At 40.7% G+C, this 23,821-nt stretch overlaps 2 protein-coding genes across 2 annotated transcripts; one reads left to right on the forward strand and one right to left on the reverse strand.

Moving 5' to 3' along the window:
- Positions 1 to 181: 181 nt before the first annotated feature.
- Positions 182 to 16,990, reverse strand: LOC114435451 (golgin subfamily A member 6-like protein 22). Its single transcript, XM_028405128.1, has 10 exons — positions 16,761 to 16,990; positions 13,837 to 14,847; positions 10,500 to 12,588; positions 3,578 to 3,690; positions 2,891 to 2,975; positions 2,629 to 2,773; positions 2,363 to 2,496; positions 2,062 to 2,255; positions 1,894 to 1,978; positions 182 to 1,068 (listed from the first exon to the last, which is right to left on the reverse strand). Exons 2-9 carry the CDS (start codon positions 14,835 to 14,837, stop codon positions 1,903 to 1,905), a joined length of 3,837 nt encoding a protein of 1,278 aa, XP_028260929.1. The 5' UTR covers positions 14,838 to 14,847; positions 16,761 to 16,990; the 3' UTR covers positions 182 to 1,068; positions 1,894 to 1,902.
- A 1,304-nt stretch (positions 16,991 to 18,294) lies between these two features.
- Positions 18,295 to 22,577, forward strand: LOC114435454 (protein unc-119 homolog B-like). Its single transcript, XM_028405130.1, has 5 exons — positions 18,295 to 18,660; positions 19,255 to 19,368; positions 19,523 to 19,622; positions 19,739 to 19,911; positions 21,637 to 22,577. The coding sequence occupies exons 1-5, from the start codon at positions 18,429 to 18,431 to the stop codon at positions 21,747 to 21,749; spliced, it is 732 nt and encodes a 243-aa protein (XP_028260931.1). The 5' UTR covers positions 18,295 to 18,428; the 3' UTR covers positions 21,750 to 22,577.
- Positions 22,578 to 23,821: the final 1,244 nt, after the last annotated feature.

Below are 23,821 nucleotides of genomic sequence, written 5' to 3' on the forward strand. Positions count from 1 at the left end.
AGATCAGTCTCACTCAGCACTATTGGCCCCACCCAGCTATCTTGCTCTCCACTCTCCAGTCTTCTACCTGTTTCTTTACCATTCTCTTCGCCCACCATCCAAAGAGTTGCATGCATCTTTCTGCAGTTTTTATGGCATTCAGAAAACAAGTGATGTTGCACATGACACACATTCTGCTTCATTTAATAGAAAACCAAGTTTAATAAAGTTCCCTCAATCTCCTTTTAAACAACAGCATGTTGATCATAAATGATTATTGAAATCATTACATTCATTCTTAAACATTATAAAGGCACATAAAAGAATCTCCAACATTTTTCTATAGTAAAAAGGTTTAAAAACACACACCTGATTCAGTTCACTAACCACTACTTATAGGTAGATCATATTTAAAAAAAAATACAGATTAATCATTAAACAAAAAGGAAAAAAAGATTCCTGGATTCTGTTTCTACACTTGATTACTCTATTGCTTAGATATACTGTACCAATGGTAATCTGTTATCATTTGTCTTAAAGTGCTTCAAGATTTAATTACAATTACAACTAAATACACACTTTATATATTCAATATTTCTCTGTGTATGGGTCATCCTATGTTTGTTTAGACAATCTTCTCATCAAAAACAAAGTGAGGACACTTCTGCATTGTTAGGACTTATCATGATCTTATGGTTAGAATTAGGATTATCATGGGGAATGCAATGTGTTAATGAGTATTCTTACAACTATAGTACTGTGTGTGTGAAAGTAAAGTGTTATCAGTCCCTGTGAGTGTATGGTGGATTTTCAAACAGTCACATGGCATTTTCTGAAATTTACTGGGAGTATTCACCCTCCACTGTGCCTCTGTACTAATAAAACTTGGCATTAACACATCAGTCAAAACATACAGTCTTGGCACCTTGTCTTATTTTAAATATTATAAAAGTTTTTGACTGTGTGTTCAATAAAAGTCTGAATTCCACAGCTGTATGTCAGTGAAGGTCCACAATAAGGCATTGAGGGTGTGGATTGGAGCAGCTGAGACGGACTGATTCCGGCCAAAGAGATATGCCACAGTGTCTCCTAAGGGGAAGAAGGGATGCAGTAAGTGAATGGACAGCTAATGTATGCTATATACAACTGTATAACATATACACTCACACAAATATTCTCCTTAAATGATCTCAGCCTGCAAGACATATTTTCAACTCTGATGTGTCTGACTCAACTTGAAATCTTCAAATAAGAGGTGTTGTTTTTACTTGTGATTAACCAAATGAATGCATGATGACAACTCATTCACATTTTTCCAGTTTAAAACATTTTTTTCAATTATCTATAATTATAATCTGTTTTTTTAAATTTAAGCTATACATAACCTTTACTGCAATGTCAGAAGTACAATATGGCTATGACCTGCAATTACACATAAAAGTACATCATGCAGAGTTAAGTGCTTTTTTCTACACTTCACCCACAGTTTTCAGCACAATCAGAGAAAGTGTTGCAGAGGTAATAGCCCACTTCCTGTTTTTGTCTTTCTGGCTGACAGTTCAGGCAGTCAGCTTTAAATAACACACATTCACTTTCTGCTGTAGCAAACTTGTTTAGCTGTGCTGCATTATGACTCACAAAAAATGTGTCTTGTTAAATAATGTGTAATTTAAACCAAATATCAAAATCTCTTTACTAAATGCTTAGTACATGGCTGATCCTGATACGTTTTATAGTGCTCTTCACACCAGAAGTAGTTCTGACGTATGAAATGCACATTAGTGTTATTAGATTGTAATAGAAAGGAATTCTGATTTAAGTTTTATGCAAGAATGGGAAAATGCAAGTGATTTAATTCTTCAATGAAGAAAGCCTACATCGATGAAGGTTATACCTAATGATTCCATCTCTCACCTGTGTTCGCTAAGCATCACCCTCATGTTGACTCAGACGCTTCTTAGACTTCAACTCTTTCAGCCAAGCCGGTGAGGAGACAGCACTGTATGATAGACATGATCAATATTTCAGTGACTCTCTCTATCTATAAACTTATTTGCCATTATGCTGTCGTTCTTTTCTTACCCTCCATCCTTGCCCGCCAAGGGTGGCAGCACCCGTGCGGCCCCTGCAAGTTGAGCAGCGGAGCGAGGAGAGCGTGAAAGGTATGAGGGAGAAACTACTTCCTCATTTCGACTTTCCTTTTCTTTTTCCTTGTCTTCCTCTGTTTCATCTGCTCCTCCAGCTCCTCCTCCACCTGTTCTCTTTTTTAACTGAGCCTTCAACAGTAAGCAAATACTTTTTGATTTTAAATGACATTTAAAATCAAATTTCATATAATAAAAACTGAAAACCTTATTGATCCTTGACCAACGAGAGAACTTACCATTAGGGCTGCAGGACTCATACCAGGAAACATGGGAACTCTCTGTGAGGAGGGAGGAGGAGAACAGACCGTCTTCGGCTTAGGCTGCTCCTCCTCAGAATCAGACTCCTGTTTTGAACGTGCATCCTTTCTATCTAAAAATATATACGTGACAAATCAGTCAACAAATCAACATTCCCAGGCTTCTTATCTGGATAGGGGATGTAAATGTACCACTGATGCAGCCCTCTGTATAGATGAGACAACATCAAAGATTTTGTAATAACCTGTGGAGTCATGGGCCCTCCAATCCAGTTTTTCTGTCTGAACCAACTCTCCATGGACTGAGCGTGATCGACGACTTCGGTTTCGCCTTTTGCCCAGGTCTGCCTTGGATCTCTGTACACTGGTGTCAAGGAGAGGAGCGGTGCTCTGTGTAGAGATACGCATACAGCATTAGTGATCTGATACAAAGTGCTGCAGATGACACCGACATCAAATGCTATCAGTCATGAAAATGGCAAGATTTAGAAACAAAAAGTCACCAACCTCAGGGAATGGAGCTAGCTCCGGCAAATCAGTGTCAACGTCTTCAGAGGAGGCTTCAGGGACTTGGTCAGGCACAGGCTTTGGACTGAAAAGAATAAAAGAATCACGTGTCAATACAGAATGAGTAGAGGAGGCCACCGGTGTTGCTGACATGCTTTTTGTGCAGCTTATTTTGTAGTCATTTAGTCAAATGCATCAAGCTCTCATTTATGGTCTTTTGTGTTGTGCTCTGTTGGCCACAAGGGGGCACAGGGAACTCAACTCTTAAGCCATAATAGTGTGCAGCAGCACACTTTTGTCAGAGATTTATGTGTTTGTAAGGTCGACTATTTTAGTTTTCTAGGTGCAAAGTCCACATCACACATATAGCTAATAAAGTGAAACAACTTTGGTTCTATGCTAGTGATTCTACTACGAGCTCCACCGCATGCCTTGTTAACCATCCTGAGAAACAAAAGCTGAACTTTGACCCTTCAACTTGCTCCTCCAGGCTACTTACTTTAAGACCTTTATGTAAAATAACTATAGGGCTTCTATGTCTCAGGTGTGCTCTGTTAATCAAATCACTTCAACATGAGCCACACCTTCAGGCACAAAAACAGATAAACCTGTTTGGTCCTGCATGTCTCATGTCAAAAAATTGAAGCCACTTAAAGACAGTAAATGTAGGTAAAAGCTCCTCCATACCTGTCAGACACACATGTCTCTTCACAGACCCCGTCTTGCTGTTCTGGTTCACTGTCTATCAAGACCTCAGTGTCTTTGTCTTCCTTGTTTATGCAGTAACTGTTAACCTGTGCCTGGAAAAAAAAGAAACCATTCACCAGAAGCAGTAAAAAAAAAAGGTCTTTGATAATGTGAGATATATTTTGCTCTTTCAAGGTGCAGGTATCTGATAATATTTTGTAGCATCAATTAGATTAGCATGGAGAATATATGTGCCTCTTTGTCCTGTAATGAGCATATTAGAACTGTGGGGTTGAGGTGGGGAGAAAATGTGTGGCGAGCCAAGATCACTAACTACAGAGGGAGAGAGGACGGAGAACCAGCCAAGCATGCACCTTTTAATGAGCCGGTCACAGAGACTGGGCTGTCCTCAATAAACACCAGGAGTATGTGCATGCACGCACATGCGCTGGCACACACAGGCACACCAAACACGCTCATGATGTCACGCCCACATGCTGGAATGTATGGGTGCGCGTACACACACACACACACACACACACATCCAAACAAAAGCAACAACTGTGCACCTCCTCACAAACATTCCTTTAAGCTCATTTCGCAGTTTGTGAAAGGCCACATCCCAATGTTGTGTTGCCTGATGATTGTCACCTGGATACAACACAACACTGGAGCACACACCCCTGCCCTCATCTCCTTTATTAGACCATGTATTACTCAGGACTCCCAGAGCAACTTCATTTGCACAATGCCTGTTATCTGGCAGCATCATAGCATGAATGAATGGCCTTCTAGTGATTTTCCTTTAACCACAGTTCATGTTCAGAAGCATAAGTCTGCTCTTCCAGACACACACTCTACAGCAGTACAATTCAGCTGCCTTGTATTTATTCTTTATCTGTACTACCTTTATCACAGTGGTAGGTACTGCATCTAACCAGGTGATAAATGTATTTTGCATGCAGTATATTTTCAGCTCATGACATGACTCTAATACCTCATTCCACAGACTTTGGAATAGCATCTAATAATTTCAAAAATACAAATTAACTGCATTTGTTCCTCCCTTGGTTCACTTATTCTCAGTTCATGATTAAGAAAGAAATGTCCATATTTCACTTTTATCTCTTCTTTAGGTTTAAATACCTCCTGAGAGAGGAAGTTTTTGTGATACCTAAGATAATCGGCATCTTGATTAATAACTGCTGCAGTTAAAAAAAAGGAAAGATGCCAAATATCTCCTGTGAATCTGACACTAAAGCCACATTTGCATGACAGGAATTTTACTCTGGGACTAAGAACCTTTTAAGGAACTGTTCTTCTATCGTTTCTTCCACCATAGGAGCCAAATAATGTGGGCTTTAAGAAGGAGCTAATATTGTATATTATCAATATTGTGCACATTTGGATTGCTTACACGCTGCCCTAGTAATAACTGAGTGCTCAGAACGCCTAGTGTGTAATGTTGTAAAATTTCCCTGCATGTGTGGTAGCACATGAAAGTGGAGGATGTGCTGTACAAGTTAAGACAGAGTCTGCTTTATTACAGTTTACCTGCATCTTGTTTTGTCATGGTCAGTGGAATGTGTAAGGCAGCTTGTTTACAGTAAGTGAAGAGAATAACATCCTAGAGATGCCGCAGGGATAACTACCTAAGACTATAATCCAGGGAAACTGTGATTAAAACATCGCTTCTAATAAATCAAAGTCTTTAGAACTTTGTCTCCTACACATATACTTACATATGCAGGCTACAGCCATAATACACCCTTAAAGACAGAGGCAGACATAGAGCCAAGAGTTTGTTACACTTTGTTATTGTGCTCTGTTTTATCTCTGACACACACCGCAGACAGAGAGGGAAAGGGCATGCGTGTACATTGATAAAACCCTACATTTGGAGATAACTGAGTCCTTCCTGAAACAAACTGCCACTGCCTGCTGCACTCCCTGTTTAGATTTGCATGGCTATCTGTTATCACGTGGGCCTGAAAATATTAGACTAGGTAATGACTTACTTGAATACATGGAGCTTTGCAACAAATGGAGAAAAACCTAAACTTCAACATTACTTTGACAAACAAAAGCATTAAAAGCTCCTATGTATGCATGCCTTACAAGACTAAGTGTAATGTGTAGTTTTGACCTGGATGTGATAAGTGTGTACAGGTTCAGAGCAGTAATCTATGAGCTCTTACAGAATAGGTTTCAGTAGCTCTCCTCTGCAGAGTCTGCCGACTCCTGATGGAGAAGCGACGTAGGGATCGCCGGCTACGTCTGGCAAAACTACGAAGTGGTGAAATGGCTCTTTGAAATCTTCCTTCTCCATCTTTCCCTTCTTCTTCTTCTCCTTTGTCATCCTCTTCCTCTTCCTGCTTCTCCTCCGAGTTGCCCCACACCAGTTCCAGAGCCCCTTGCAAAGATCGCCGTACGGTGCCCACCCAGCCTGCCACCTGCAGCTGGGCGGCCGATAGTTTTCCTCCCAAGTACTGCATGCTTGAAAAGCTCACACAGCTGGTCACCCTGACGCTAGGGTCACCATGGGAACTGGGTCACCAGAGAAACTAAGGTTCAGCTTTGTTAGAGATGAGGATTTTGTGGGGGAGTCAGAAAGCTGGGTCTGTGATCTGGCTTTTTGTTGTCATTTTAAAAAAAGCAGAAGATACCAACATAACAAAGTCTATTTTATAGAGTTCTGATGTCATGCAAACAAGTCCATCTTTCGTTTGAGTGAAATCCTTTCTCTCTCTACATATTTTTATGGGTTAGCTCACAAAAAACTTCCTGGAACAGTCTATAATTGGCTGTCAGCAAAGAAGTAAATAATCTGACCAGCCATGTGTTTGCACTGACAACACTATTCCAGTGCACCATTAACTATGATGGATTAGACATCCTAAACAGGAACATGCAGAGGAAAGATCTTCTCATAATCCGGTTATTATCCATTTGAAACACATCAAAAGTCTGTATCCAAAACTCCTCTTTCAATGTGAGTTTAAAAAAAAAAGAAAGTTTCAGTTTAAATGTAACATTTTACCTCTATGGCCAAAGCTTCTTTTGCCACAGTCAAGCCTGTGTGCCTTTACACCTATGTCCCAGTTCAGGAAAAAAAAGGAAAGCAGCGTGGGAAATACCTGCCACTCCAAACATCCAAAGCCAAGTGCAGGGAGGTAGATCACCCCTTTATCCCCTGTAGACCTGAGTGATTTCAGGGAACATCAAAACAAAGTGGAGGTCTGTGTTCGGATGCAGAAAATCCCGAGGGAAGGGAAAGAAGGTGCGGCAGGCTTGGCCAAGGTGCTCTCTGTACCTCCCCCCGCTGTTCTCTTCCCGTAGGTAAATACAGGCAGTGAATGAAGCAGGTTGTTGTGAGAGGGAAAGGCAAAGGAAACAGGAAGACTAGTGGAAAGCTGAGAGAACATTTGAGCAATCAGTATGAGAGCAGACATTTCTTGTCTATGGATTAGCCCATCCTCTTTTGTGTGTACAGTATGTGTGTGTGCAGGAGAGGGTGATGGGCTCTGTCTCTCAAAACGTGGGTGGAGAGATTGAGAGAGAGAATGGGAGCAGATCGGGGCACCATGTATGGTCATTCTGACATGCTGCCCTGTTGGACAAATCCAAATGAGGACATGCTCACCACCTAACACCTAGGCCCTTCTTACAATAAGATCCACCTATCTGTCTTTTAGTCAGCAGCCTGAATGAGGGTGCCCGGTTGGCTGCACACCGTGTGTTTGCCCAGTAAACATTCTCCTCATTCTGCCTTGTCACAATAAAGAGTGTTTCTCTGATACTTTGCTGTAAAGCTTTTCAGCAGACTAAAAGTTTTTTTCATTAAACTATACTAACTAACAATGATAAGCCCACCATATTTTGATAATATAAAGTTCTCTACATGAGAAAAACTGCTACTGTACTACAGTCCTATGAGTTTCTAAGAGCAGCAGCACCACTCAGTGGTGCAAAAAGGTAAGTGCACAGTAAAACACGATTAACAAAGCAACCAATACAGTGGCCTTTACAGCTGCCAAATGGTTATGTACATTGCTGTCTTACAGTAAGTTATGAGTTACGTGAGTGTGTTTGCTAAAGACTGCACACAGCAAACAGAGACATAACTCATATACATACACACATGTTCAGGGCTCCAGACATCAGTGTTTTCATCAACTCCAGAAAAATGTTGCAAGTTCAAACAGGTGGTGAGATCTGTCAGCTCTCATTAGGTGCAACTTTGCCATAAACTGAATTAAATATATTGCATTTGTGCAATTTGTTGTGTAAGGCACTTCATATTGTGAAACTATAGTCCTCACTTTGGTCTGTTATCCGCTGTGTTGCTCACTCTGCTACATTACTTGACTCAAGTCAGCCAATTAGGGCAACTTCTGTTTGACTGTGATGAAGTTTATTTGTGGATCCACCCTGATGTTAGTTCAGACACGATTTGTTGACTGCAGCAAAGTCACAGTCTGTATGACTAGTAAAAATGAAAGTTTTTCATAACTACACACTACTAACAGGTGGTCAAGGTCATCAGTGATCAGAGCAGCTAGCTGTCTGCAGTCTTTTGTGTTAAATAAAGCTGGCTTGCTGCTCCAGCTTAATATTCATCTTACAGACATAACTGTTGTACCTTTTTTCTCATCTAACCCTCTGCCCAATATGTTGAGAATGAATTTTCAGCAGCTGACAGGTCAAATATTCTTCATTGTATTATAATTTGCATGGCTATATGTTTTTGCAAATTTGTTTACATTCTAGGGTGCAAGAAACTTTAAAAAGAAAGATATGAAAAAGGGATGAAAAATCCATCCCTAAGTAACTTTTGTTTAATATTCCTATATGGAAAGACTGCTGCGCTGTAATCAACTGGTGACCTGTCCAGGGTGTACCCTGCCTCTCACCCATAGAAAGCTGGGATAGGCTCCAGCCCCCCGTGACCCTGCACTGCAGGACCAAGCGGATTCAGATGATGGATAGATAGATGTGAAAAGACTTTTGTTCTAGCCTGGCATTACCAAACTTATAGTGCCAAATACTTGGGAACTCCAAATTAATTATCCGTTTCTGGGGAGTGTAAATGAGTGCAGACCAAAATGTAAGTGACCTATGACCTATGAAGAAAACGTAGCCAATTTGATTTTACAAAGATGCCTCATCTTAAACCAAACCATGCAGTCATTTTATCAAACTCAATGGGCTTGATGTGGTCACTCTAGTTACCAGGATATCACAGCTCAAAACTGGACTGCTATGGACTACATCTTTAAGACACAGTGCACTAAATGCTGCCTTTAAATGTCCAGTAGATGGCTTCTTCTGGTTTAAGTTGAGAGTGATGACAAATGTAGGCTTTCTACACTACAATAAATCAAAAACATACAAATGAGGTGGATTCATCTTGGAGGAGAAGATTACAGAGTTGATCCTGTACTGCATTGCCAAACTACTAGCACTTATGAAGCAACGTTTTGTTATGTAAAGTCTCATCATTAGTTGTTGCAGATAACACATCACTGAGAAAAATGTGAAATCCTTAAAATACCAGTTCTTCTTCTTTTGCAATGCTTTTTCTTCACAAATTTACAAACAGCTCTCCATATGAACAAAATGAAAGGAGTAAACACACAGTGGTGGGGCACATGCAGAGGAAGCCTTAACCTCACTTCCTGTCACCATAACAGCAATATACAGTATCTGAGCATCTAATCAGTGATGGTAATCTGAGACTACTGTAAACAATAGAAGTCAATATATCCTGTATAATATCACTTGAATGTCAAATAATTCAAATTGGAATCACCTTACAGTGACTGTAATAGGAAGTCAAAGTCCATACAAGTCTTTTGGCCTTTTATTTTCTATAGTACTCTGTGTTTATAACAGATTAGTCCCCCTCATCATGGATGATACCAATGATATTCTGTTAGTCTTCCACAAAAAAATTCTTCAGATGCTCTTTAGTATGGGTTGTGTTGTTCAATCAAAATACCCTTAAGGTGTTCAGTTGCATTCAAGTCAGGCAACATACTTGGCTGGGTCATAGTTTTCACTTTTTTCTTCTTCAGAAACTATCGTGTGATTTTGGCAGTAACTTTACTTTGGATTGTTGTTGTGCTGGAATATTCTTCTTCCTCACAAGTATTCATGGTGGCATCTATAAATGTCATCACATTCCCACCTCTGGACTATGAATTCACTGTAGTTGTCCTGGTAGAACCAGGTTTACACAAAAAATGCCAGACCCCCTCTGAGCCAGACCTGGTCTCATCTGACCAAAGAATGTCCACACATTAATCATCAGGCCTCTTTTTATGTAGTAACTGTAGTTTGTGTTTTTGGTGGATACAGACCCCTACTCTGAATTTGGTCAATTTTCAACCTATACCACTGGATAACTTCAACTGATCTTCTTGTATTCGTTATCACTTTTGGGCTCTGTCACATCATCACTTACTCTGCCAGTTCTTTTCCATGTAGAACATACGTTAAGAGAACACAAAGGCCATAGATTAAACATAGGTGCTAAGTTCTAGTGTCTAGACTTCAATACTTTGTCCTCAACATATGACAGTGTAAACAGATTTATGTCCTGTCATCATGAGTGATGGCAGTGGACACACACCATCCACGTACACACACGTTCTAGTTATGACTCAGGCTGAAGCGAGTATGACAAGATATTTTTCCTTGTGCTAAAGGAATGGTGCATTGGTGCAGAGGAGTGTGTTTGTGTGTGTGTCTGCCAGGCTGATGTGATTTAGTGGTGAAATAACTACACTTACATGTACACTCCTGTTTCTGTTCCTTACCTCACCCTTTCTGTGTAATTGAGCAAGTAACCCTTTTGACCACATTGTGTTAATTCTGCCAAGCAAAACATAACTAGTACAATAGAAACATTTATTTTTACCTCATGCTGGTCTTCCTGGTCTTCTTCTTCATCTTCATCTTCATCTTCACCTTCATCTTCATCTTCATCCTTCATCTCCACCTCCTCTTCCTCCATCTCTGTCCCCTTCTCCTCTCCCTCTTCCTCTTCCTCTACTTCAAAAGACATGAGCTCCTCCTCGTCTGGAATGCTTTTCTCCACCTCCACCTCTTCTTCCTCTGGGTTCCCCTGGACTACTGTAGGCACAGGGCTGTCTGGTTTGTCCACCGGCTCTGGGACGTTGTCTTCTGGAGGATTAACATCCAGGGGCACAAGCTCCTTCACTTCCTCTTTCTCCATCAGGGCAACATCCCAAGTCTGAACAATTGGAGTAGTATCTACTCTTGGCTTTGAGCCTCTTCTCTTTGGTTTGACAGAAAAATCATCAAAATCCACCTCAATCAGTGGCTTTTTGACGGAGAAGTCATCGTAAACAACTTCAATTAGACTCTCTGTGGGAACCTGGGATGTAGCTGAGGAGGACTTTGTTGATTCAGAACTTTGAGCCACATCTTCAGGGTCTAAACAGATAAGATTTTGCTCTGGTTTGTCCTCCACACTCTCTTCTTCCCTGATAGATGATTCAAGTACGTTTCTTTCTTTCTCTTCTTCTTTTCTTAGTTTTTCTTTCAGTTCATCCGCTCTCTTACTTTCCAGTTCTTCTTCCAATTTTTTTTCAAGTGCTTTTGCTCTTTCCTCCTTTATCTGTCTCATTCTTTCCTCTTCCCTTCTCTCTTGCTCTTTCTGTTTCTCTATCTGCCTCATTCTCTCCATCTCTTCCTCTATTTTCTGCTGCATTTTCCTCTCCAGCTCCCTCCTTTTCCTCTCCTCCTCCTCCTCCTCTTGTCTCAATCTTCCCCTCATCCTTTCTTCCTCTTCCAGCCTCCTGCGCCTCTCCCTTTCCTCTGCCTCCTCTCTTAATCGTTCTTTCTCCCTCTCTTCTTGTCTCTCCTCTGCCAGCTTTGCCCTCTCTCTGTCCTCCTCTTTCTGTCTCTGCCACATCAGTTCCAGCTCTTTCCTTTCCTCTCCTTCCACTGCCGGCGTCTCTGTCTTCTTTACCCTTTCCTCCTCTGTGTGTTTCTCTTCCCTAATTCCTTCCTCTCTCACGTTCTCCTCTAACTGGTGGTTTTTGTGTTCTTGAGCTAATCTCTCCTCCTCTTCTCTCAGCCTTTCATTTTCCTCCTGCTCTTCTTTAAGTCTCTTCTCTTTCTGCTTCGCCCTCTCTCTTTCCTCCTCTCTCTGTCTCTGCCACATTAACTCCACCTGCCTTTCCCTTTCCATCTCTTCTTCTCTCCGCCTCTCATTTTCTCTCTTCTCTTCTTCTAAACGTTCTCTCTCCAACTCCTCATTTCGCTGTCTCTCTATTTTCTTCTCATTCAGTCGCTGTCTTTGTGTCTCCTCTTCCTTCAGTCTTTCCTTCTCCTTCTCTCGTTCTTCTTCATCATGTTTCTGCTGCTCTTCTAACCTCAGTCTTGCCTGTTCATTCTCCTCTTCTCTCCGTCTTTTTTCAAACTCCAGATGTTTCAGTCTTTCCTCTTCTTGTCTTTGGATCTCATTATCCTTCCTCTGAAGAATTCCAGCCCCTCTGTAGACGGGCAGTGAAACTTCCTCCTCAACTTCATCATCAGGAGTGTCTTCCTCTTCTTCTGTGCTGGATTCAGATGCTGAGCCCAGAATCAGTGGAGGCCCACCATCATCTCTTTCCACAATTCCAAAGCGAACAGAGCGCCGTTTCACACCGTCCCTCTTCAATACATGTTTAGTGTTTTCACTTGCAGCTGAGATTCCCTCATCAGTGGCAGTGCTGGTTGTTGATGGGCTATGATGTTGTGGCTGGACATCATATTCTGTTGATTTTGTCTGCTGTTCTGGTGCCTCTGTTTCGCTCTCCAGTGATCTATCTTCAGAAAGAGTATCTGTTGGCGTTTCTGTCTGGGTCGCTGTTGGTTGTTTAGCAGGTAAAACCTTTAAAACTGGATCCTCAGTCTGAATGGATGATGTCTCTGCCGCAGGAGGTTCCACACTTGGCATTTGGGGTATTTCCTCTACTGGAGCAGTTGTGGGTTCGAAGCTGGGGACGGACAACATCACAGAGTGTAATGATGATGCTTGCTTTAAAAAAATGCAAACCTGACCAGGTCAATGTTTAAATTAACTTATCTCAAGTAATTTGATTGAATTGGTTAAAAAAATGAGTGGCAGATAACTGGAACAGCCATCAGTCTATTAAGTCTAACCCAAAACATAAACAAAGCATATCCTCCTCCTAAGTAGTAGGAGAGTTCCAAAGAAGTAACACAACAACATGTCCACAGACTGAGGACCATGGAAGTCTAGCAAAGTCCCATAAATAATTAGCGCATATCTGTTACTGTTTTTTAATGAACACTTGCTTTTGGCACACCTAGGACATGGCTGTTCATGTTTCATAAGATGATGCTTCTGACCCACAAGTGTATTACATGAAGCCTAGCATGCCAGATTCTTGCATGATGTCCCAAGAATCTAGCTGCTTTGTAAAAACTTGCAGGAAGCACTTTTGGACCAGTGATCCAAGAAGTAGTCCAGCAGGTAATCTGTCTGTTCCAGCTGTCAACAAGAATTTAAAGTAAATTACTCCAAAACAATTCCTTTAAAAGACCGTACAAATTAAACATAGCTTTGCTTTTTCATTTAATTCACACTGGCTTCTACACACTAAAATGTATGGTCAGCTCTACTGAACACTCCTGATGGTAAAAAAAAAAGTCTCTCCAAAGGTATGAGTGAGCAGCCTCTGTGTTTGCTCATGAAGTGGGCTGGACAGCTAATCTCAAAACTCCCACTGCAGTGGCCTAGTTTGCACTCATATCTAACCCTTGTTATTTGAGGACAAAATCAAAAATGTGACCACAAAATTGATATCGCATGTAACATGATTTAATTACATGCCTATTACTGTCCACACATATTAGACATGAAGGAAAAGAAGGCAGTACTGGTGACACTTTCCTGTCTTAACAGTTCTCGGCTTGCACACTCACCAACACTGAACGCTGCCATAGATTACTGCTTTTCTCTAAGAAAAATAATTCACACCTAAAGCTTGTGCCTGCACTGTATTATTATTACATCACAGCTTGTGCTAAAAAATTATATTTACATTATATTTATTAGATATATCAATAAAAAAATAATCATAAGAGATATGAATGGAATTTCAACTAATCTGACCAGCAATAATACATCACTCTGTGACTTAAAAACAAACTGAGGATTGGCCTATATGTAACAGAATCTGCTTACAAACATGCTTATATACATATATAGGCTTACTCACCTTCTAGAGCGAGCTCGGGTTGCAACCTGAGGTAGCTTTTTCTCAGTCTTTGGACCCTCGGAACTCTCCTCTGCTGCCCAGTTTTTAATTCGCTCCTTCACTCCTCCCCCTGTACCATTTATGATTTCCAGCTCCTCTTTCTTTGTCATGACCTCCGGCCTTGACGACGACTCAAACAGAAGACTGATTCTGCGTTTTATGCTGCCTCCGCCGCTATAATCCTCCTTCTGTCCACCTTCCTCGGTCTCTTCTTCTGATGGCTCTGGTTTTGTCTGGCTCTGCACTGAATTGGAAGACACTGAATTGTTTGAATCATCTTTGGTGTTTGTTGTTGCAGCAGGTTGGGGGGACAGAGGCAGGCCACCTGTCTCAAACTTTGAGGTGAGCTCCATGGACAGACGCGTCCTACTGCTGGCCCATCGATATGCTGGAGGAGTTGTGGAGGGACTCTTACTGCCTGACTCTGCAGGCTTTTGGGGGGCAGAGGGCTGAGTTTGATCCTCCTCCTTTTTTCCATCTTTCTGCTCTGAGTTAGCTTCAGTATCTGTTTTGTGGTTTGTTTGGATGACATCATCTTTTTGGATAGGCTCAGATTTGGGTGTCTCCTTGGGTGGAGCAGTTTCCAAGGGTGGATCTGATTTCCCTGCACTAGAATTGAGAGTACCCTCTTTTTGTGGACCAGCTTCACTTTCTTTGGTTGTTTCTGGCTGGTTTTTGGTGGGCACACTTGCAGACCATGGTTTTAAATGAGATGTGGAAGTTGGTTGAGGTGGATTTTGTACAGAGGTGGGCAAGGTCAGTTTGGGGACACTTGTAACTGCTGCATTTCCAGTCTGGTCTATCTTTGACTTAGCAGGTAAAGTTTTTGGAGCATGGATAGAGCGAATGGTCGTGTTCTTCTGCAGGGAAAAGGGCTTGGGAGTGAGCCGGGGTTTGGGGGCTAAAACAGGCTTAGGGATTGAAGGGCCTTCAATCTGGGAAGTCTCAACAGAGCTCTCCATGGCTGAGTCGCTGAAAGATGAGGAGAGAGATGTGTTTACATACAGCAAAGTACATATTTACATTGAAAAAAAACATTACAACTCAGCTATCAGAGATAAAGCCAGTTGCTATATGCTGTTGTTTTTTATTTACCTATTCAAGTCGCATATAAAATATAATTACATCAACATTTGTATGTAAATAGAAAAAAAAAAATTGCATATTTCTCAGACATTGACTTCATCAAAACCAATGGCAGACAGGGGATTACAGATGCACACTGCACATTATTGCAATTATCTCTATAAATAAAATGTAATTATTTTAATGACTCATAGCCAGAATTGTTATTTCAGCCAGGTGCACCACTGTTGCAAGCACCTCTGAGGGCTCACCTATCCTCAGGGACGACATGCAAACTCCACACAGAGAAACTAAATGTATGCACAACATCAAGATTTTTTAGTTAAAAATACATCCAGTTGATTTTAAGCTATGACAGTTACAACTTCTTCATAACATACATTGATTATCTATTATAAATAAATAAAAAAAAGTTTCAGGAAAAGAGAAAGTCAGCGTATAGCCTGAAAAATAACACCTGTTATTATGCAACAAGTGGTATACAGGAGAAAAAAGTGATTTACGTAGTAATTAGTATTACATGATTTTAGAAAGCCTAGTTAAACAGACCTACAGTTTTGAAACTTTACCCTGCACTTATGATAAATAAAAGTTCCGATTTGACTGGCAGGTCAGAGACACTGTCAGAGCAGGCCCGATGACTAATCACAGGAATCTACAATTCAGAAATAGCACTCCACACTCTTCAAAGAACTTAAAGTGGTAAAAGATAAACCATCCTGAGATTGTCACATGAGCTTTGACTAAAAGCAGAGTGACATTCACAGACCGTGTGAAAAAAAAGAATAATAAAAGTAACATTTCCAAATCTGTTACACTAAATACCACAGCCATTGTATGCAGCTGCATGTCATCTGGTTAGGCCTGTCAGGCTTTTGCACAAACCGGTAACTCCGGGCCGCCCCAGGTTGGTTTAAATACTGTCACACTCTCAGCAAAATGCTTACTCTTATGTTATCAATCTGCAGCTGGTTTGCATGAGCTGTTTTGATTCCAAACATGTCAGTGTGCAGTGTGCACTTAGATATTTTTGCATGTGGTGAGTTTGGTCATTTTCCCCGTTTTGTGTGTGCCTGATATTGTGTAATGGGATCAGAAAGGATAAAGCTGTGTGTACAACATCACTCAGTGAGGTTAAATAATGTGTCCTGTTTGTTGCGCTCACATTCCTCAGAAACAAACACTGTCTGGCAGATAAAGCTGCAGTTGATAGGAGACGACTGCTGCTGCGATTTAATGGATTTTATGGATTGCAGTACTCAGGGAAAATTAGCAGCGGTTTGTTTCCAGGCTTTTAATCTATCTTTGTTTGCCTTTGGTGCCTGTTACCCTGCCAAGGCTACACTCGCTGCCTTTCGTTTTTCATTTTCTACGTTCATTTACTTCTTTCACTGATGCTGCGAGACCCCACTTCCTGAAGTTTGGGGTCCCCAAAGAGCCAAATATGGCGATATAACGACTGACGGACACGTTTAAGGGGTAAAATAACGTATATTCGTTATGTTTCAATTGCAGCTTGTTAATAAGTTACTAATAAACGCGTCTACACTGAACTCACAGTCGTTGAACTAACACAGTGTCCTTTGAAATTGGACAATGAAGCGAAAGATAAATGAATGTAAAGTTTGTTTTAATTGTAAACTCCTGTGTGAGGATGTTCACAACCAGGATGTAACGTTACACAAAGCTAAGAAAACACTAACAACACGCAGACCTAGTAGCAGTGCACCTGCTACTAAACTACGCGCTTTCCATCACCTATACATCCATATACTGTTATTAGTATAAAGTTATTTTACCTTTTATCTTCAGGCAGACATATACGTGGTGGGAAGAAGCAGGGAAGCGGGAAGAAGTTACAAAAGAAAACTGTTCCTCAGCTTTCCGTGATCGTCTCGCCTGCTGAGCTGTTGTCAGACTGTGTGTATATGTGTATATGTGTGTGTGTGTGAGTGTGTGTGTTTTCAAGTCATTCACACCAACAAGACGTCAGGCCGCTCCTACACCCAGCGGACACTCCCTCTTACCCGCCTCAGGTCGAGCCACGCTGCTCCGGCGTCAAGACGCACGCAGAAACACCAGATGACCGGAAGCAGCCGGTGGTTACTTCAAAATAAAGCAAACATATAGCTGATAATGTTTAGATATGTGTTTCACCACTGTAACACTAACAAATTAAATATTATATGATAATATACTGAAACAAGTTGTTCAACCCTAACTTGATCTAATTTCCTGCGATGTTTGCATACTTCACTTTGAAAACATGCAAATCAATAAATCCTTGTGTAGCCAACATATTAGTGACAGACATACCCAATGCTTTACCCAACAACCAGTCTGTCCTCTTATCTGATTGTATCCTGTGTATCACGTGTCTTTGAGTCATTGGGACTGTTTGTCAGGCATAATGTTAAAGTCAATTGTCAGAATTCTGGGGTAGCAAGGACCACTACTAGCCGGCTTTATAAGCACTAGCATAGAAAAAAAACTATATATGGATTTACTTACCTCAATGTGAATCATAGACCTTGTGAAAGGATAACCGGAAGTCTTCTGTTATTGTGCCACACTTGGCGGTGGTTTGTTGCTAAATAGGCTGGATAAACAGGTTCTAACAGAGATGAAAAGCCACTTTTCCCAGAGTGAAGTGGAATAGGATCTCTGCAGCTCTCGCTGCTTTATTGATAGTGCTGAGGCGACCTGGGGCTTCTTAACAGCAGGAACTGCCCATCAGCACCCACACTGTAAACCTGCATTTGCATAACACCTGGGCCTTTACAACGTTAATTTGCGTTGCCTGTATGCGCGTCAGAGCAGGAAACAGGCACACAAGTCAACTTTCAGCAAATCTGAAGAAAACTACTTTGATGATTCAAGTGGGACAAGAACTGGGAGTGGGAGTATAGGTTAGCCTAAATAAAATTAAGTGGCTGGGATGTATGTTTCCATTTCATGAAACATATGTTCCGTCTTCATATTAAAATGTAATTTTAATTTTTTAAAAAAATACAATATTTTGCACAGGCCAATTAGGTGCTACGCTAGTAATATTTTACACTTTGAATTAATCGCTTTTATTATGGCCACTTATTGTTGTTGAAATGTATAATAAATAATTTTACTGCTTTTTACGAATGTAATTGCAAAATAATAGTGAGATTGTTCCTCTTTCTATTTATTTTTGTTTTAAAATAAAACGTAAGGAACTGAGGGGTTGTCCATCGCCCCCTGGTGGACGTTACGAGGAAGCGCATGACACCCTCCTCTGGCTCACTGCCCGAGTTGTCATGGCAACTGTTCAGCATGTGCTTTCAAAAACAAGAGCTTGACCGTTCATCGACAGTTCTCTCGACATTCGACATCCACGGCGCCATCTTCTTCTTCCTTCTCCTCTTATCCCAGTGTTTAACCGGAGAGACAGACGCACGGTCGTCCAAAGAGAGGGAAGCCGAGGAGAGTGAACGATGAGCGGAGCCAAAGCCCGCAGCGACGCGCCTGTTGCTGAAAATGTCTCTGGCGGCGGGCACAGCACTGCGGCTCCTGCGCGGGACCGCAAGCCCGCCGGAGGGGTCCTGAAGAGGCTCAAGTCCCGGAGGAGTCAGGTGGACAGCAGGCCGGTGACAGAGGAAGACCTGCGGACACAAAGTGGACACATCACGCCAGAGGATGTGCTTGGTCTGCGGGTAGCGACGCGAGGTTTGGCCTCTTGATTTGCATGGACGTGCATCTGCATTAAGTAGCGAAACACAATATACATTTATTTACGCATAGATCAAATGACGCCCTGATACATTTATAGATGTATATATGCTATATTATTACCTGGCAAATTCCTAGAGTATGATAAGAAGGTGTGTGTGACATTGTGACAATATGGCTCATACTATGAGATCATATTATGAAATGACAATTCACAGAACAGGTCCCTTTATGTGAGAGGTGTTCTCTTTATGACACCATTACATTGTACAGACAGGCCTAATCGATGCTTTTAATCTATACATCTTTAAAGAGCAGCACAGGGAGTGCAGTATATTTTAATGCATGTTTACTGTAAAGATATAATAGCCACACAGTTTGCCTTATCTTATCTTGTTTCTATGGTTATATGCCTACAATATACAGAATCTGTATGAAAAGTTGTAAGTCTGTAATGTCATCTGAGGCAACCAGCTGTTTTGCATGTTATTTCTGAAAGGCAAAGCAGCTTGTTTTATGCTTTAGTAGTGTACACAATGAAAATCATTTCAGTTTTTCATAACTCCTGTCATCTGTGTGTCATTGTTGCAGGGTACCTCTGTAAACCCGAGGATAATATTTATAACATTGACTTTGTACGCTTTAAGATCAGAGACCTGGAGTCTGACACAGTCCTGTTTGAGATTGCCAAACCTCCACATACAGGTACACATCTTCTGCTGTTTGTTCTGCATGCATGTTGATGATACGCACTGATGTGAAGCACAGGGACATCTCTGACTTATTAACTTGAATAAAACTAGCCCTCACCATGAATCATTTTGCCTAACATGCCTCTGTCTGATGCTTTTGATGTCAGATGAGGATGAGGAGAACAGAGAGGGAGATGTCAGCGCAGGCCGATTTGTACGCTACCAGTTCACTCCAGCCTTCCTGCGTCTGAGGACCGTGGGAGCTACGTGAGTCACTCGCATGTCATTGACACACGCCTAAGAAAAACACACTGACTTGTTCCATACACAAACAATGGAGACAATTATCTTCTATCTCGATCTCTTTGTTTTATTTCAAACAGGGTGGAATTCACGGTTGGGAACCGACCTCTAAACAACTTCCGCATGATCGAGAGGCACTATTTCCGTGATCACCTGCTAAAGAGCTTTGACTTTGACTTTGGCTTCTGTATCCCAAACAGCCGTAACACCTGTGAGCATATCTATGAGTTCCCTCAGCTGTCTGAGAGCCTGGGTGAGTCATCTTTTCCCATAACAACCATTAAGCGAATCTAAAAATTGCCCAAACTATTCCATGTTGTAATTGTATCAACAAACACTGTTTGTAGAGATTGTTGCACTGTGTGTGTACAAAAAGATCAGCAGTTCTTAATAATTACTTTCCTTATTTCCTTTCAAGGAGTCTTTGGCCACTTCCTTGCTATATTTTAGGTAACAACTGGAAGTGATGCTTTTGGTGATAATGATAATGACGATTGACCACTGTCAGCTGGATAATTCCATCTAAAACAGACAAAAAATGCGTAATTGTATATTTGTTTTAGTCTAACCCAGTAAAGTGTTGCAGAAATGAGTCCTAACACCAGGAAATGTGCGAGTAAATTAGCACTCCCAGTTCCCCTGTGATAAAATTACATTGTTTTAAATGTTTATGGTCTTAAATATGGTTTGCAGTGTTAAGTCACTCAAGTTATCACTACATAAACCGCTCTTTTTAAAGTGCTTGTCTTGAAAAACGTGATTAAATTCATTAAAATGTGGCTGAGGTCTCTGCTCATCGGGTCATTTTTGAAGTCATGTGACTGTGCTGCAACTTATTTATAGAGCACTTCTAGATGTTGAATTTAGGCATAAAAAAGTGATTATTTATGGAAGTTTCCAGCATATTTTCTGCAACAATCTAAAAGTCATCTTCTCTGTTGTCCTTCAAAAATATGTCATCCCTGCAGCAGTCTGTGGAGATATGCTCCAGACCCACCTCTGCAGGATAACAGCATACCCACAACAATTAAAAAATAATATATAATACTTTTCAATCCACCTTATATCACGAATATCACATACAATAAGCAATATAGCATAAATTAACAATGAGTCAAATGATTTTTGTGTTATATTATACAAGTATATATAGAGGTTGTGTGTGGCACCTAAAGGGATAGTTTGGTTTCTTTACCTACAGTAAATAGCAGACAGGAATCCTGAAACCAATCAGTACTGAAGAAATGATTTGTGTGTTTTAACCACTCAAAACAAGGCCGGGCTAAAGGTGCACCAAACTATCCCTTTAAGGTCATCATGATTATCCCTGTGATTAGACTTGCAAAGTAGATCATAGGATTTCTTTTTAAGGAACAGGTTTTAATGTTGTCTTAATGTTATACCTACACATGTACTATGAAAAGGTTTCTGTTGCTGCAGTCTTTTCCACCATCACACCTCGCACTCTTTCTTAGCCCAACAGCACAGTAAAAGATGGAGAGCAAAACAGACAGTGCTTCTGTCAAGACAATGCATTCTATACTCCAGCCAAAGCCAACATTAGGCTTTAATATTCTGATTTAGCCAAATGAAGTGCTTCCTTCATCAAATCCTGACTGTCTGTGTTGGGTTCGTGCCAGAGACAAATCATGCGATTACCACAGAATTTCAGAACAGAAAAGACTTTGGAGGATACCAAATGTAACTTTGTCTAATTCAGACTAATCTTTGCATGTGTTATTGTAATAGTTATGTGCACTGTCTCACAAAAACGAGTTGTCTTCATCTTTTCTTATCACCATCGCCTTATTAATGGCTCTTGTTACACCACTGTGATCATGTCATGTGGTGATTATATATCTGATCTCTTCTTCAAAGCTGATCCAGCATGTAGCTACCTACTCAGTACTAACCCCATTATTCAAGTTATTTGTTTTATTTGTGTCTAATCACACACTGTTTGTTGTCTGTGTTGCAGTCCGTCAGATGGTGGAGTGTCCTTATGAGACCCGGTCAGACAGCTTCTATTTCGTGGACAACAGACTGGTCATGCACAACAAGGCAGATTATGCTTATAACGGAGGACAGTGATGTCTGTCTGCCTGCATGCTGTGGTGTCCAAAACTAAGTAGTGTTGGTCCACACATACATCATTTTACATTTTTTGATATATACACATCTGCATGCACATTTATGAACATACAGCTCATTCACATTGCAGCCATTTTCCAGGGATGTATCTATATTATACTCAAACAGGAAGCTGCTGTTAGGAGAAGGTTCAAAATATGCTAACATATCTGCTTTTAATTATTGACACATCTTTTTATACCAAACAGAGGGCTCCTAACTAAAAGAGGCAAGGTGTCTCAAACAAGACCAAATTCTCATCTTAGCAATTTAAAAAGTGTCCTACCACCCCTTCAACAGACCCACACACACACGCACACACACACATTCAATCCCCAAGTGACACACATAATGTTTACGCAGTGTTTGTCAGAAGCAGCTGTTCTCAGAGCTACCGCCTCCAGAATCCACTCCAGACAATATCGGGGGAGAAGGAGAGAAAGCATCCACAAAAACACTCCTGTCAAACACACATGGTCACTTCTGCCATCGCCTCCCCAACCCCCTTCCTCTCACCTTCACACACAGGCACACATGTCAGCAGTAGTACTGTATAGGAGCTCGCTCAAAGCTCACTGAGATTATTAGTATTTATATATTTTCCTTTTTTGCTTTTGCAGTTTTGTCTGGTAGATACGATGCAGAAATAGATCAGGTAACCGGCAAAAAAAGATAATAATGACCAGTCAGAAGGGCAGTTTTTGCAGAAAAAAATGATGGTAGAATGATCAGATATCATGTTGCATGCTGTGATTAAAAACAAAAAAGGAAAGTGTTTTTTTATGTGGGGAAAACGAAAAGGATTTTCCTGGAATTATTTATTTTAAAGGGAAATCAAATATTTGTTCCCATTTAGATTTAATTATCTGTACTTTTCGGTCAATTCATGTATGTCTTAAAGAATCCAGTTGGAATACGTCTGAAAATTGATTTGTTTTTCTAATTTTAGCCAGTGTACCTCCTTTTTGTACTTTGTAAACTTTGGTGTTCAGGGTTGATGGTGTTTGTTGTTGAAAGATGGTGTTTGTAAAATATATACATACATATATATATATATATATATATATACATATATATAGTTTGTAAAAACAAAAAAATAAGAAAATAAATGTACATTTTAAAGTATTAATGTGTGACATTTGTTTCATTTTCTGGCGAAGGGGAATGCTTAAGGTATGAAGGTCACAGTTCCAAAAGCGGCCACGAGGAGGCGTTATTCTACAACAAAGCTTTAAATGCTACCAGTTTCAGATTTGATTCATGTTTTACTGGGTAAAATATCATGTTCCTTATAATGCTGAAACACTCTGTCATTTATTTCAGGTATTTACTTGTGATCTGATCTTTGATATAGTATGTGTTGATGGCCACACTGGACAGGACACATATGATAATAAAATCATATATTCTCCGCATCATTTCTTCATCTACTGGCAGCATTTGATAAGTTAAAACTTCAGGACATAGCGTGCAGTTGTCAAACTTTTGTCATCCCTTTTGGAGTCCTGTGGGATTTAAATCAAATCCGTCTCTGTTTACTTTCTGTGTTCATCTCTTGATCTCTCTCAGTTTCCATCTCCCCTGCTCCCATGCTCAAACTCTCATGGTTCTCTCCTTTTCTGCTTCTCTCTCCACACCTATGCAGCCCTCACTCCCTCGCTCTCCCGCTCTGTTTTTTTTTTCTTTTCTTTCCTCCTCTCTCACCTGGTAACCAGACCTCTGGAGAGGAGTGTTGAGTTTCCACTTTCCCAGAGAAGAGGACAATCTGAGCCGCACAAAGACCCACAATGGACCCCCTCTGCTCTCTCCTCCCTTCGTTCTGTCACTGCACAGCTGCACACACACAGAAGCACACACTGAGATATGTACAAATATATATTGCCGTTTTATTTGCTTATCAGTATTTGTTTTTGCTTTCCCTTATTTTTTCTCAAGCTAAATCCTCTCTTTTTTAATACCTCTGTCTCTGTGTACCATTTGATGTTCTCTCAGATACACAGCACCATTGTCAAATAGTATCAGTTTTCACCTTC

The sequence above is a fragment of the Parambassis ranga genome, chromosome 5, assembly GCF_900634625.1.
Source record: "Parambassis ranga chromosome 5, fParRan2.1, whole genome shotgun sequence".
NCBI lineage: Eukaryota > Metazoa > Chordata > Actinopteri > Ambassidae > Parambassis > Parambassis ranga.

Excerpts from the sequence above, each read along its gene's own strand:
- LOC114435451 (XM_028405128.1), bottom strand. The coding sequence starts at position 14,837 with ATGGAGAGCTCTGTTGAGACTTCCCAGATTGAAGGCCCTTCAATCCCT. Across the intron at positions 12,589-13,836 it reads ACCCGAGCTCGCTCTAGAAG|CTTCGAACCCACAACTGCTC; the intron begins GTGAGTAAGCCT and ends GTCCGTCCCCAG. Across the intron at positions 3,691-10,499 it reads ACCAGGAAGACCAGCATGAG|GCACAGGTTAACAGTTACTG; the intron begins GTAAAAATAAAT and ends TTTTTTTTCCAG.
- LOC114435454 (XM_028405130.1), top strand. The coding sequence starts at position 18,429 with ATGAGCGGAGCCAAAGCCCGCAGCGACGCGCCTGTTGCTGAAAATGTC. Across the intron at positions 19,369-19,522 it reads TGCCAAACCTCCACATACAG|ATGAGGATGAGGAGAACAGA; the intron begins GTACACATCTTC and ends TTTTGATGTCAG. Across the intron at positions 19,912-21,636 it reads TCAGCTGTCTGAGAGCCTGG|TCCGTCAGATGGTGGAGTGT; the intron begins GTGAGTCATCTT and ends TCTGTGTTGCAG.